General features: G+C 31.8%; 1 protein-coding gene across 2 annotated transcripts in view; it reads right to left on the minus strand.

Annotated features, from left to right (window-relative positions):
- Nucleotides 1–15,661, minus strand: part of LOC143249295 (dynamin-2-like) — a 62,453-nt gene extending 46,792 nt beyond the window's left edge. For both annotated transcript variants that reach the window (XM_076498885.1, XM_076498874.1), the window contains exons 1-4: nt 15,343–15,661; nt 14,293–14,475; nt 9,172–9,248; nt 7,616–7,768 (exon numbers count right to left, since the gene is read on the minus strand). In XM_076498885.1, coding sequence (XP_076355000.1) covers nt 7,616–7,768; nt 9,172–9,248; nt 14,293–14,453 — 391 coding nt within the window. In that variant the 5' untranslated portion in view covers nt 14,454–14,475; nt 15,343–15,661. The remainder of the gene's footprint in view (nt 1–7,615; nt 7,769–9,171; nt 9,249–14,292; nt 14,476–15,342) is intronic.
- Between the last annotated feature and the right edge of the window lie 363 nt (nt 15,662–16,024).

Raw genomic sequence — 16,024 nt, forward strand, 5'->3', positions numbered from 1 at the left:
GATGCACACTACTGCCGACTCGACCTTTTGCCTAATACTAGAATTTATTGGATCAGCTAGGAGTACAATACTTAAAGTTAAAAACCTTAATAAATGAAATAACGTTAATGATTGATATGAATAGTGTTTTAACTTTGTTATTTTTTCTGTCAAACTAATGAGCTCTGATAACTGTCAAGAGGTCTCACCGACTGTAGTGTGTACTACTGAATATATATATAGCCTAAATGAAGTTAAGTTTCTTCTCATTGGAGACCTGTAGTAAAGGGTCAATAAAGAAATATTAGTATTAATGTTATATATTGGTACGTTTAGCTTAGATTGAACATAAGAGTTTCACATCTCTGTTATTCTAAGGAGAACTGTGTGGTTTACTATCCTATAAGAGAAAAGGTATGTTACTGACTATTGGAGGATTTGTTTTTGAAGACAAACATGGACACTACGATGACAAGAAGCTCCACGTTGTACTCATTTTTACCGCTAAAAGAAATTTTCTATTGTATTATTGTAAAATAACCTCAATAGTTGATAACAGTTATCTCATTCCTACTAAACACTGTTGTCTCATTAAGGTGTTTATCACTGTAATTTGAGGGAAAATCGTGTGCTAATGTGTTATCATCTTATGATATTTCTGTTATTATGATGAGCTTTACTAATTTTTACAATTCTTATAAGACTTTCGTTGAGATTTAAGATATAAAAACTAAAACTATACTATTATAAAATTTACAGTAGCAGTAAAATTTACCAATAACAAACATGGTATGGACAGGCCGTACACCTTTGACTAGTGGTCTGTGTAGATAAATGATTAGCGTATGTCTAACCATTGGTAAATGACATGTTTTTTATGTTAATTTTTTATGAATTCTATTGTAAACCGACTTCATGTAAACGGATAGAATTGTCCTTTGGAAAAGATCATACATTTTATTGTAAGATCACAGAACTTGCAAGCTTATCATAATATTAAAACTTTCACTGTGGTATTCATGGTACTTATTGTTCCAATAATAGGGTGATGTAACGTCACAATATTTAACACAATCTTCAATCTTTATATTGTAAAAGAGTCTGAAAGTGTTAACTCTGCCTCGATAGAAGCTGTCAAAAATGTCAACATATCACAGTTTAGTTCAGCACCAAAACAACTAGACGTTATATTTTTTAAAATACAAGTGAATGATAATGCATGATGTTGTAATGTTGCTAATAAATAATTGGTTTCTATAAATATTGTAATGTTTATAAATATCTATGTGAGAACAATTTAATTTTTACAATTACAACCAGTATTGTTGTATATCAGATGATATATATTTATGTTTCTCGAGAGAAACTTACAGTTTCTCTATTGTTTCCTTTTCTTCTTTTTCAATTGACCGTTATTCCTTCACTTCTTTGTAGACTGACTTAAAACTCCACAGTGATATATTTTTTCCTTTAGTATGCACAGACACCTTTATCTTGTTTATGCTTTAGGCCTTTCATGGATTTTATGGGGTGAAAGGTCAAAGAACCCTGAAATATGTATTTTGGGCTTCTTTGCAGTCATATTTACAGAAAGTAAGAAGAATATTTGCAAAAAATATACATTTTTATGCACCAGACCTATTGATATACAAAGAAGTTGGATTTTCCTATTTCCAATATATTTAGGGGGTCAGAGCTCACAAAATGACATAATTTAGGGGATTTTGGTCAATTACATGGCCATACTTTGATCAATTTATACGGGATTTGATACAAAAATATTTTTTTACGGGTCCGATACGCATAATAAAAATGTAGGATATGTCCATTTGTGGTCTTTTGGGGGAGGGAGAGTCAATAGTCAAATAAACTCATAATTTTAGTTTTAGTCAACTACTCAGCTTTGTTTTAACCGATTTATATGGGATTTGGTACAAAGATATTTGTACAGACAACACGCATTGACAGACAAAAATGATGATCTTGCCTATGTTTCTGTGTTTAACACGATTCTTTGAGAGTGAGAATTGGCCATTGTAGGATAGCGTGGTGAAGAAATGTTGCATTCGCCAGCAAATGTTGTTCTCTTTAATTCATTTTAATATTTATCGTAAAACTACACAAAGAAGTATCTGTGTTTATCCATCCATAATTTTAACACATAAATTAGAGGGAATGTAGATAGTAGTTCTTATTTTCCTTACGTTCAAATACTGCATGACAACAAAACAGTTGATTCTCCAGTTGAAGTCACTAACAGCCGTTAACTAATGCCAAAGGATAAGTAAGAGCGTTTATTTGAGTAAGAAGAAAACAAGGAGTTGTATACTAACTGAAATGTACTATATTGGTATGAAAATTTAATTTAAACTTGGCTATCCAGTATTTTATAACCTTTACACGTTTCGATTTATGTTGTTCCTAAATATCAAAGGCTATCAAGCTGTTAGCCTGTATGCAAAATTTGCTTCTCAGATAAAGTTGAATAAGACAACTCAAATTTTAAGATGGACAATACTCTGATTTCTTTACATGTCTGAGCAATTACAATGTAAAAACTTAAAATATGTATAGATTTCGACATGCTGTATTTGTATATTTTTAAATTACAAATTTGTTACTTTTAAATCAAAAAACAGAAAGTAGTAACGTAAAACACAATATAAGTTTCTAATGAACTCTAAAATCTCGAAAAAAAGAATGTCACAAAAGTAAATTTAGCTTTCCGTATCGTTATATTAAGCCTAACAATAGATAAATTTGTTTTATACTGACTCTTAAATTCAATCATTCGCACTATAATTAAGCCAAATAGCACATGCCACGACGTTTTAAAAAGTTTAATTTAAAATTTAATTAACTACTTTATTTTCATGGTATACGAATAAACTTGGAATCAAAATGTAAGTAACTGCACAATTTTTAATATTATATAAGTTTCAAGTTATTAGTTTCACAATGAACTATTTAAAAGTATCCTCAATCTTCCCTAGTAAAAGAATCGTGGCATCTACTCTGCAGATCTTTTCTAATGTATGTACCACGCCTCTGAGAAGCTGAGAATTTAATGTAAATTACTCACTACAATATATTTATTACTCAGGCAAACCATAATCGTTATAGCTTTTCAGTCGTATTTGTTTAAGGAACCATAAACTGGAAAAAATCAGTCTCACTTTCTATTCCCAAACATCACATCCTCTATTTCACTCATTGCCGATAGTTCTGTCTGACATTTAAAACTAACTATATTATTTATAACTAATAGAAAGCCAAAGTTTCATTCTATCAAATAGCTTATTATATTACGTTGTTTTACGTACAAAGAGCTGTCTATTTTGCTTCAAGTTTAAAACATATTCTCAAGAGAAACACATTGATTAGCTCAGCTGAGTTTTTAACAACTCGTTTCGTATAGCTATAAAAGCAGAAACATTGTGATAGATATCAGGAATTATCTGTTTTGGGCATATTATTATCCAGTGTTCTTAAATGAATTATTTAATTAAATGAAAATTATTTGGTTTTGTATTATCAATAGTATAAAAATTATGGTTAAGTTGCATTAACAGTCAACTGCAAAAAGAGAAAGTTGAGATAAGTACAATATTTCTTGTTTTTCATGTGTAGTGTTTATTTATTATTATTACAAAAGTAATTAAAATGTAAATATTAAACATTTATTAGGTTAGATAAAGTTATATTAAGTAAGATAAAAATTACATCAGTAAAGAAACGTTTTTCACAAGGTAGGTTCGAGAGTAGTTCTGTGTTACATAATTTGATAGGGTCACGAACTCGGGCAAATTAACAAAAGCTATAGCGATTGAGTAAATTCGTTTTTTACTCACACATACAAGATCCATTATTCATCGTTAGACTTCGAGTATAGAAAACATGCAATTTATTTTGAACGTAAAGAGTATTCTATAATGATAAACATTGGACACTAAACGTGATGGATTTATAGTTTGAAAGAAAAGATACGTCTTTTACTTGTGCACTCTCTGTTTTATAATTCCTACTGGGAGAGCAGTAAGTCTTTGAATTTACAGCACTACAATGAGGTGTTCGATTCCCTCTCCTCGGTTGATACAATAGGTAGTCCAATGTAGTTTTGATATAGGAAAAACACATATATTTTATGATAAGTAATAACAGCAAAATTAATATTTCGTCAACATCAATTTTGTTTTTGTTGTTATCGCACTTATTTTACTGATTGTGTTTATTCTTAAAATCTTGAAAGATAAGGCACGGACGCATTATATTTATAAATCTAGGATATATTCGTCTTTTTCGACTTTGAAGTTTTATCAGTAAATGTTTCATCATGTGTGATAGTTGTCTAGTCTATGATTTTATATTGTTGTTGTAAAGTATATTATGTAATGATAATATATATGTTAGATTTACAAAATAATTTGACATGTCTTTTCACATATAGCTCAGCATGGACAGGTGGTTATGGACTCGATCTTCACTTTGAGGGAGGGTGGCATGTTAGAATTCCCCTTACACCAAACATGATCATTGTTTTAGTTCTAGGAGTTTTAATGTAATGGTCAATCCCACTGCTAAATTAGGGACAGTGAACCCGTCTTTGGATGAAATTTAAAATAAAACTTTTATTTCATTGTGAGAAATAGTAAACATGAAATAATGTCTTAAGAACTTTTGTTAGTAATATCAGGTATTTACATTATAATTTTCAACTTTGTATCCCAAAATTTGTTTATTTATTTAGTTCTCTATTTCACGAAATACAAGAATTGTGCAGAGGCTTCTTCAGTCATAAATTATAATCACTTGTAAAAGGTATATGGTGTTTGGTGAACTAATAAGTTTATATATTATCTAACCTATATAAATGACAGTGTGTGTGTCATGTCATATCACGCTTGATTTTTCGAAGTAGGAGGAGTCAAAATGCATTTATCTAGATAATTTTACTGAACGAGTGCAAAGGACCCGTGAAACCTTATATGTGTATTGTGTAGTGAGTGTTGGTATGATACGTTTAAAGAAAAGACGTAGTGCGGTATCACATAGCCTAGATCTAAGTGCATAAAATTTATCATGAAAGAAAAATATCCATTCTATTTTAAATTTAAAGAGTTTCTGAATTAAACTGTTTTCTGTTATATGACGAACAATTTTATTAACACAAACCCTTTTCATCAACGAAGACTCTAAATTAAGTTTTATCGTCTATACATTTCATTTTATACTTTCGGTACATAGATCAATAACAATATTAGGTTATACCTTTGTGCTAAGCAAAATGATATACAAACCATTGTTGGAACACATTGTTACTAAAACACACTGACTTTTCTATATATTGGAAGTGTGTGTCTGTTTTCTTACAGCAAAGCCACATCGGGCTATCAACTGAGTCCATCGAGGGAAATCGAACCCCTGAGTTAAGCGTTGTAAATCCGTAGACTTACCGCTGAACCAGCGGAGGACGATATATTAGAAATTGTTAATCTAACTGATTTTAACCAATAATTATTTTATGAACATTCCACGAATTGATTTCATGGATGACCTTAATTTTTATTGGCTCAGAAAGGAATTTACCGACGTTTGATTGCCTAAGCTGAACTTTTCTATCATTGTGTTGGTGAAGTTTAATTTCGCAAAATTTATTAATTTTAATGACATATGAAATGTGACGTTAGGATATGATATGGGGTGAGGGTGGTAATACTTGTTCCATGCACTATAGGCTAGTAATGTACACAAAGTGAAGTTTTGAAAGATACAAAATTAGAATTTTTGAATTGTCAACAGTCTTTTATCTGTCAGTTTTATAGGAACAAAATAATTACTTTTTTAGCCGTAGGTGGACATTGCATTTGGTTTTACATGAGGGTAAGCTTTGTCAACATGCCCTCGGGGTGTGATGAGTCAGAATAGAATAATCAAAAATAGTTAAAAGAGATCACACCATTTGTATTTTGCGGTAATTACATTGGTTATTAAGTATCTAACGAATATATAGCATAAAATGTGGTAATAGTATTACTTACGTGGAGTGGTATATAATCTATTCTGACAAGCAGAATTTATTGAGATTTTCGCCTATATGCAAATATCATAGATTAGCAATAAACAAGCTCTGGATAAATATTTATCAAATTATCTAATGAAGGGTAAGACTAATAATGGCTAAATACAACCATTTAAATCTAAACTTTAGCAAAACAAATCACCTGATAAATCTAAACATAAAATTTTTGTACATTATTTAGAGATTTAATAAAGTGTTCGTTTGAGGGTCAATAGATGCTATACAGTAATTATTTTACATAACAAATATCAGGAAATGCAGAAAGTACTTCATAAAATTTAAATATAGAATCGAAAACTATAAGTTACTACATTAAATGCATTAGTAACAGTGACATTATGCGCCTATAGGAACATCATTCGCCTTTCTAAAATCCATGCAATACATCTAAATATATATATAAATGAAAACTATAAAATCAATTAAAACAATTTGAAATTTGTATGCAGTCCTATGGGACTATAGTAACATTACCCCTAGCAACAACATCCATCTTTGTAAGATGTGTGTAATGCAGTTAAATATGTAGGCAAAAACTATAAAGTTAACAATAATGATAAGAACTAGATATAAGGTAACTTTTCTTATAAAGCGAAATTGTAATTGTGAAAAAGTGTTTTTCTTATAGCAAAACAGAGCGGGTTATCTGCTGTGTCTACCGAGGGCAATCGAACCGCTGATTTGAGGGTTATTGCAGTTGTTTAGAATTAAGCGCAAAGCTACACAATGGGCCATCTGTGCTCTGCCTAACACGGGTATCGAAACCCAGTTTTTAGTGTTGTAAGTCCACAGACATACCGCTAAGCCATTGGTGGGCTTGAAGGTTGTTCTAGTGGGGACAGTTGTGATAGAGATAAATACTTTTCATAAGTGATAGTTGTGATAGAGATAAATACTTTTCATAACTGATAGTTGTGAAAAGATGTTTTGCATATTGTAAAAATATTAATTTTAAGACTTAGACTTTATGTTGATAATATATTAATATCTGGTGATTCGCTCATGAATTGTCTGTGTGCTCATCACATATAACCTCTTTCTCCTCCACCAACTCTGGTGGTACTTCATGGAACTATGACTTTTAGCAACGCCTCCTATCAAAATTTCATTTAGTGTCACTTTGTGGAACTATGACGTCTTCGTCTCTGGTTCATTTTCGTGGATGTCTCTTCACTCTTTCATACTATTATAGCCCAATGCAGCCAATCAATGGCTTGTCTTGCAAATACATGCTTAACTACTGATGAGGTATGATCTGGTTTCCTGCTGGTACAGAGGTAAGTCTACTGATTTACAACGCTAAAACCAGGGATTCGATTCTCTTCAGTGGAGGCAGCAGATTACCCTATATGTTTTTGCTATAAGAAAACTAATAAAATGTAATAAAAAATAATCAATTTTTGATATATCATCTTGCATATTTCCGGAACATGGTCAGTAGTTGTGTGTTTTCAAGATAAAGAATAACAACTGTTATTTAACAAAGACATATTATATTTGAAAATATATCTTGTGTTGTTCTACATACAAACATTTTGACTTAATGAATGTCCTTACCATTTGGTGAATAGATACACAGTATAATTGGTTTTGCAGAAACGTTTCTTGTTTTACCAGTTTCTCTATCAGTTTCTTCACTAATTTCTTGCCGAATTTCTTTGAAATCTTCGAAAACTTTGTTAGGTTGATGGTTGAAAATACCAGATTCAACTAAAAATGTGAAAAAAATATCTTAATTAATATTCTACTTCCCAGGTTTATTTCATTAAGAATAATTCTACATTTGAACTGAGAAAATTTAATAATTTGAGAAAAAATAGTAACAACAACACATTCCTACTAAAAGTGAATTTATGATCCATTCTAACGATGGGTAACATCTTCATCGTGATTAAAAGTGGTATTTTTTTGTACTTTGTATACATCCTCACATATAATTTTAAATTCGTTTATAGCAAAGTTCAACAATAAATTATTGCAACTAAATGGCAAAGTGAAAATAAACGACAAAAAAACAAAATACTCCTTCAAAAAATAAACGATTATTTCTTGTACATGTTCCAGTTTGGTATAATTTATTATTAACCTAGGATTTCTTTCACAACTTAAAAATAATTATTGTTTTGATAACTCCCTCTTATATTATAAATTTGGATACTGCTGTAAGAAAAAGTTTTTGGAGTCTCTTTACCACCAACTAATAACTATAGAATATTATTGTTAACTTATCCCAGTCTCCGTAGAAGCTTATTAAAACTTATTTGAAACAGCTGTAAAGTTGAACAGTTTTCAGACACTTTTCGTAACAAAATATTTACAATTAGGTAAAATGTCTGCTAGTGGGACAGTAAATTGAAGGACTTAGAAACGCTTAAAACTGAGGTTCGATTCACCACGGTGGACACAAAAGATGGTGCCTTGTGGGTTTGATTTAGAAAACAAACCAATGGAAACTTTGTAAATTGCAATATAAAGTCTATTTACCATTTAGTAGAGATATATCTGCTAATTCTACCTAAATAGAAAAGTAAATATTAATATCTGGTAATATTAGATAAACCTACGTATAATAAGTTTTCGTATCCAAATCAAGGGCAACTAGTTTGGTTTGTTTTGAAATTCGCTCAAAGCTACTCAAGGGTTATCTGCGCTAGCCGTCTCTAATTTAGCAGTGTAAGACACTAGAGGGAAGGCAGATAGTCATCACCACCCACCGCCAACTCTTGGGTTACTCTTTTACCAACGAATAGTGGGATTGACTGTCACATTATAACGCATCCACGGCTGAAACGGCGAGCATGTTTGGTGCGACGAGGATTCGAACCCGCAACCCTGAGATTACTAGTCTAACGCCTTAACCCACCTGGCCCAATGGCAACTGAAACGTTTCTTTCATCCAATCAGGTACAATGACATACAACCATAACTAGAAATGATATATTAAACCAAGTTCAATATGTCAGTTATAACAGCCCTCGTTAGTACAGCGGTAAGTCCATGGATTTACAAGGCTAAAATCAGGGGTTTCATTCCTCTCGGTGGGCTCAGCAGATAGCTTCATGTGGCTTTGCCATAAGAAAACACACAGAATTATCATTGGTACTGTATTTTACCTTTATCAGGACTGTAGAAAAGCTGGATCACCAGAGGTCGCCTAGTCACAACTCCAGTTCCACGTGGTAAGAATTCTCTGAAAAGTACACCAAACACAATTAATCTCAACAATAAAGCTTGTTAAAATCTAATACATATATCCTTCCAAAACAATAGCTCTACATTTAGTTCACATTGCTATATTTCTCTCTCATGGATTTTACGTGTACGATTTGATATTTACGTTTACGTGATTTCCATCACTTTTGTTTTGGAGTTTCGCGCAAAGCTACACGAAAGCTATCTGCGTTAGCCGTCCCTAATTTAGTAGTGTAAGACTAGAGGGAAGGCAGATAGTTATCACCACCCACCACCAACTTTTGGGCTACACTTTTACCAACGAATACTTGGATTGACCGTAACATTATAACACTCCCACAGCTGGAAAGACGAGCAAGTTTGGTACGTCGGGGATTCGAACCTGCGACCCTCAGATTACGAGTCGAACGCCTTAACTCACCTGACCATGCCGGGCCCTTTCATTACGTGATTCATTTCATGGTATTGTTGACAAAATTGGATGCTTCTGCACTTTTTTATTTCTGTCAAGTATTGAAAAGGCTTAAAAACGAATTACATAAAAAAGAAACTTATTACACCAATAAAAATAACTTTTAGTTAAACGCTTTATTAAAGCATATATAGTTTGTCATGAATTCATTATTTGCATGAAACATAAATAATTGTCGAATACCTCTAAATAATAATATTAACATTTTGTATTAAAATACTTAATTTAAATGCATGATAATTTAAAAATTAAAACTGCATTACATTCAGTATGTAATTAAACATAAACATATTAAGATGAGTGAATCCTCGTACTTCATCAACTGTAGACTTTGTTTATGTGTCTATCTCTGTATATTTATTACCTTAAGTCAAAAATAATTTGAAAACAAATTATTTTCAAGAAAATTTCTGTTTTTCTATTTGTCCATATTGGCTAAATCATTAACTACATATGCTATTGTTGCATTCTGTATACAGTTTTATTTCTCACGAAACTTTACTATTTGTTTATTATATTTTAACACTACATTTTTTTTCAATCTCTTGGAGTTTTTCAAGAAAAACATAAGTATATGGTAACATTTCAACCATACTATTGCTGACGACTTGTTTCGTTCAACCAGAGCTCGACAGGTCACAACAAACACAACGGTGTTCGGTTCACTATTTATATACGCCATTGCCACAACAACTGTTGTAATAAAATAAGCTTAATTATAATATCTTATGATAATTTTCAATTACTTATAATCATTCTTTGTCAGCTGAGAAAAGGCGCCCACACTGTAATAGTAGTTTCGCATTGTATATACTTTAATGTATACCATGAGATAAACTCTTACGATGTATGTATTAAACCTTTTAACAACTGAAACATTGTTTAGAAAAGATAAGATACATACGGGTTTGAATTCTCGACCTCGTGGTCGCATATGAAGCGCATGGAGTGTCATACGAGGCAAAGTACAAAGAATTTTTTCACGCGCAGTATTATTAATGCCATATATAAGAGAAGGATATATGTTTCGAATGCAGAAATCCCATAAATGATGCAGTTGTTATATTATGTAATTGGACATGAATGAAAATCCCCATCTTACTAAGCAGAATCTGGAATTCTATTTAAATTTAAAGTTAAGAATGTGTAAAAACGTGGAACGACTAAAAATGAAAGATATCTCTGTACATAATATCTTTTGCACAAACACTTTGTTTTTGTGGGTAATCACCATCTTTAACTAAGATCTTGATGGAATTTATGTGATCGGGCTCTTCATAAAGCGACATTATAAAATAGTGAATTTGTAAAATCATGTTAACAATAAATGTTACTTTAAAAATTAGCTATCATTGTTTGTTACTATTTCGCTTACTTTTCCTTTTTCTTCCATAATGGGGTCAATAGTGTTTTTTTTTTTTTTTTTTACTCTCCTTTAAAGCATTAACCAAGTTTCAGGTCCACAAACACCATTATCGGCAATGATATAATATCTTATTCTCCTAAATCGCATTGTAACTGTTTTCTTTCGCGCAGTACGTTAGCCGTAGAACGTCGATAAGGAATGTAGTTGTAGTAGTGAGCATTAAGGCTAATTGAAGTAGATTATATATCAGGTAAATTCATGCTTCGTGTGCGAAGCAGATTCAACCTTTTAAGTTTAATTATCAACTTATTTGCCTGATAAAATTTTATCGAGATTTAATGGTATCGCGTTATTTATACGCCATGAAAAGGCAAAAAATTAACTTAATGTTTTTAATTTTATGTTGTTTTTTCTTTTATGTCACCGAGATGGTGATCTTATCTACTGGGCAAAAGGGACAGTTGTCCAGGGCTCACTACTAGTTGCGAGTGTAATACAATAGTAAACCAATTTTAAATATGTTTTTTTCCTTCTTTCATTTTCTTAATTTTCATCACAAATAAATTTAGTTCATGAAATGGTAGGAAACTTTCTTAAAAGCAAAACTAAGCGGGAATAGGGGGAAGGATACTTCTTCATACTTTGCGCCACCGTGTTTGACACTCATACAGAATAATGCACGTTAAAAGTCATTCACTTTTGCACTCGTAACACACAAATGCACCGCTATAAAATTAGTTAACAGATAGACAGCAATACCTCGCACAGTGCGGCTTTAATCTGTACGGGATTCACTATAGTGCGATTTATAATTTGCGAATGATGATTCAATTAGTACTGAATGATTCACTATAATGCAACTATATTTATATTATACGTATAAGTCCTTTGGTCCTTTCTATAATGGCTGACATTTTTCTAAAATTTTCTTGTTTGATATCCACAAATATGCATTACTCGCTTATTCTATATCTTTCTTCAAGCCTATACAATGCACTTGCGCATTTATATACTATATAGTATAAATCTGAGCATTATTTGCTTCCAGAGGCAGTCTAAGTTCAACTTTGTCTTTTTAAGCATGGGTGTATCCTTTTTGCGCTCTTTTACAGACGTCCCTTTATTATGAGTGAAAAAAAAAGTGTGGTGATACCGAGCCAAAGAAACGTAAATGGCTGACATTAGAACAGAAACCGAAAGTCATAAAATGCCATGAAGAAGCGCTTTGTTTGCCAAACTCGCACGAGATAAAAGAAGAAATGAATCATCTGTAAGAAGAATTGTAACAGATAAGAATCAGAACAAAGAGTATGGAATGGTTACCAACTCTTTTGTCTCGAAAACAATCGTAACGGAAAGAATCTCTCTAATGGTGAATATGGAATGTCTGCTATCAATATGGATAGAAGATTGCAATCAGAAGTGAATTCCTTTAAGTCAAATGGAAATTCAAACAAAAGCTACGAGTCTTTTCAACGCCCTCAAAGGAAACGATGGAAAACTGGCAACCAATGAAACATTTTCGGCAAGTCGTGGTTGGTTCTTTCGTTTTAAAAATGCTAGGCGATTCATAATGTTTGCAGTGTAAGCGAAAGTTCACGTGCAGACGAAGACGCTGCTGAAAAATTTCCTAATGAATTTATAGAAACTATTGAAAAAGTGGGTACAAAGATAACCAATTTTTAATGTTGTTGAAACTGGTTTACCTTAGGAAAATATGCCTTATAGAACTTTTCTACCACAAAATGAAAATACTCAGCCAGGTTACAAGGCGTCAAAAAGTTCGTTTGACACTTTTGTTAGACAGAAATGCATCTGACGACTTTAAATTAAAACCGATGCTTGTGTGCAAAGAAGACTTTCCCAGTTGTTTGACGATCAAATAAAAAGCGTAGGTCACGAAAACTTTGTTTGAAAACTAGTTAAAAAGTTATTTTTGTCCTGCAGTTGAACGTTAGTGCAAAGAAAACAACATGGACTTTGATGCTTTGTTGTTATTAAATAATGCATCAGGCCATCTAACGGGACTTTGTGACTTTAGTGAAAATGTCAAAATTCATTTTCTTCCACCCAATACAACATTTCAACTTCAACCAACGGATCAAGATGTCATTGGGACGGTTAAAGCTTGTTATTTGAGTCCAACTTTTTCTTTATCAATAAAGGCTACAACTAGAGAAGTTGCACCATCTTTGACTGAATTCTGGAAAAATTACATCAGAAATGCTATCGAAAACATCAACGAAACATGGCTGGAGGTTAGAAAGAGTAACATGAGAACAGAGTGGAAGCACGTTTTGCCTTATCGATTCCTGCATCTTTGAGTCTGAATTTAAGGATGTTTCCGTAGACGTCGTCAAAATTGGACACAGTCTTGGATTTGAGTCTGTGAAAGTGGCTAGTGTTCGAGAGTGCGTTGACGCACATTCTCAAGCTCTCCGACAATGATACACTCCTTAATTTAGACCAAGATCGGACATATGAGGAAGAAGAAGAAAGCCCACAGTGTAACGAAGGTGCTAGTGAAGAGCGGAAAAAGAATTTCCCTTAGAGGAACTTGAAAAAATGTTTATGGCAGTGGAAACTGCTTCAGATTTTATTATGGATCACGATCCAGACATAGAGTGCAGCACTAATGCCCGACGAATGTCAGAAAAAGCCATTCGATGTTATCGAGCACACTATAAAGAAAAATGAAAATGGCGGATTTTAGCTCAGATAAATTTTTCTTTAATCAATAATTTTTTTACAATTTTCATTTTTTCAAAATAAAATTTTCATTGTTTTAATTTTTCAAAATAAAGTTTACCAATTAATTTCGTTTTTATTTTACCTCATAACTATTTGTGCTTATTTTTTTCTAACTTATCAGACTTTGTTTCTACTATGAAGAAATTCCTTATGATACCCACATATCATTATTTTTCCTATTAAAACTATTTCCCATTCAGTTATAATTCAATCAACGCGGTAGTTTTTCCAACGTATTAACCACACTGTGCGAGGTATTCCTGTTTTCGGTTTTCTTGTGAGCTTGCACACGTAAACCGCGCTCTGCCTGACACACATTATTTGAATTATACAGATCTTTTCATTGGTGTTTTTATTTCCATATTATGTCACATTTCTACATTAAAAATGTAGTATTGACATGTTTAGTGAAAACTGTTTTCGTTTGTTCACCAAGTTATCTCTAAAACTCACTTTCCGATTAAGTTTTCCAGGACACTGCTTTTCCCAGCACTTTGCTCTCCGAGTACAGCTATCTGTGGTAAGTCAACGGCAAGTTCAACTCCAGCTTTGGATAGAGCATCTTGTAGTTTGTTCATAGTGTAAATTAACTCTTGCATTCCCTCGTTATCCATCTTGAAAACTCTTTAATGGAACCTGAATTTGACATAGGGTAAAACAAATTGATTATTGTTTGATACAATTACCAATACAAGTTGTGATACAATGTTAGGCACATTAACAGGTTACTTGGAATCGAATATCTTACTTAAATATTCCTAAGAAGTGTTGGAAAAACTATTAACTGTATAAGCACGTTTTTGCTAAGCATGGTAGACGTGTAAATGTTTGTTCCGGAAACCAATTTCCTGTACATTACTGTGTAGACGTAATTGTAAATCACGCCACTGTGTAGCACGTGACCGTTTGAACGTAACCTATACATAAATTACTATTTTTTTCCATAACAATTAGGGCGATTTAGGTTCTCTTCAAGCAAAAATTGAATAGCATGAACATATTTTCCTTTCTGAAGTAGCAATATAGTAGTATCGTATTATACAAGTTGTCCAAAATTGATAAAATTTAAGAATACAAGTTACATAGGTAACTAAAGCACACTTTATCTGTAAATTGAGTTTCTAGCGTTAACTATATTTGAACAAATAAACCTTAGAGCTTTTTAAATATATTATCTAACAAGAAAGAAACTATTAAAAGGATGAGTACCAATACTTCATTTCTTTCGTTAAGAGAGAAAAATGTGTTGTTAAACATTCAATAAAACTGAGAAATACGTAAGAATGTTATATATATATTTGTTTGTTAAATATAAAAGAGGGTAGAGAAACCCGGATTTTACAGCTATAACCCTACTGATTTTCTGTTGAGCCACTAGGGGATATTATATATACATTTATATAGATACACACACACACATGTAACATTTTTTAATGTTTTTCAACTTTATTAAAGTATTTTAACTTAGAGAGAAAATTCAAACATTAGCTCTTAGTTACTCACCTTTGAGAACTTTAGTTTTAGATACACACGTACAAATGTATTTCCTCTTGTATTTTCATAAAACTGCTACTTCATATTCAGAGAAGAACTACTAAAGATTCAAAGAGACAATATACAAGAAAAATCATAATTTACGTACATTTAAAGTTATTTTACAGGCAAGCGTGTTATTTCCACTAGCTATCTTTCTGGTGCCGAATTCCTTATTACTTGTGTTACGCGATATAAACGGTTAAGATACGTATTAACAATGTCGTTTTCATTATTTGAAGATAGAACTTCCTTGACACTAGCAAATGAGGTCTTTAGAACAAAGGAGGAAGTAATGACAAAATGTCACTGGATGAGATCGTTGCTGTGGTTATTAACCCATTGGATTATACTGGTTAGTGAACTTAAATTTCATAAAAGTTTTAATTTCAATAATAAATTTTCCATATATCAGCTATGTAGATTTCGAAAATAATATTCATTATTTTCTATTACGCAACGATATTTCGTAAATAAAGAAGAAAAACTTACTTAGATCAATTTATCATCTCGTTTTATACAGTTAATTTTTTATTATGATTGTTCACAAAAATACAAAGACTGAAGAAAAGGAAGAACATTGTTGTCAAACAAATATTCATCCTAACTCTTTGTGTGTGAAATCTACTTAATTTTAGTCTTAAAATTACTT

Source organism: Tachypleus tridentatus, chromosome 1 (assembly GCF_004210375.1).
Source record: "Tachypleus tridentatus isolate NWPU-2018 chromosome 1, ASM421037v1, whole genome shotgun sequence".
Classification (NCBI taxonomy): domain Eukaryota; kingdom Metazoa; phylum Arthropoda; class Merostomata; order Xiphosura; family Limulidae; genus Tachypleus; species Tachypleus tridentatus.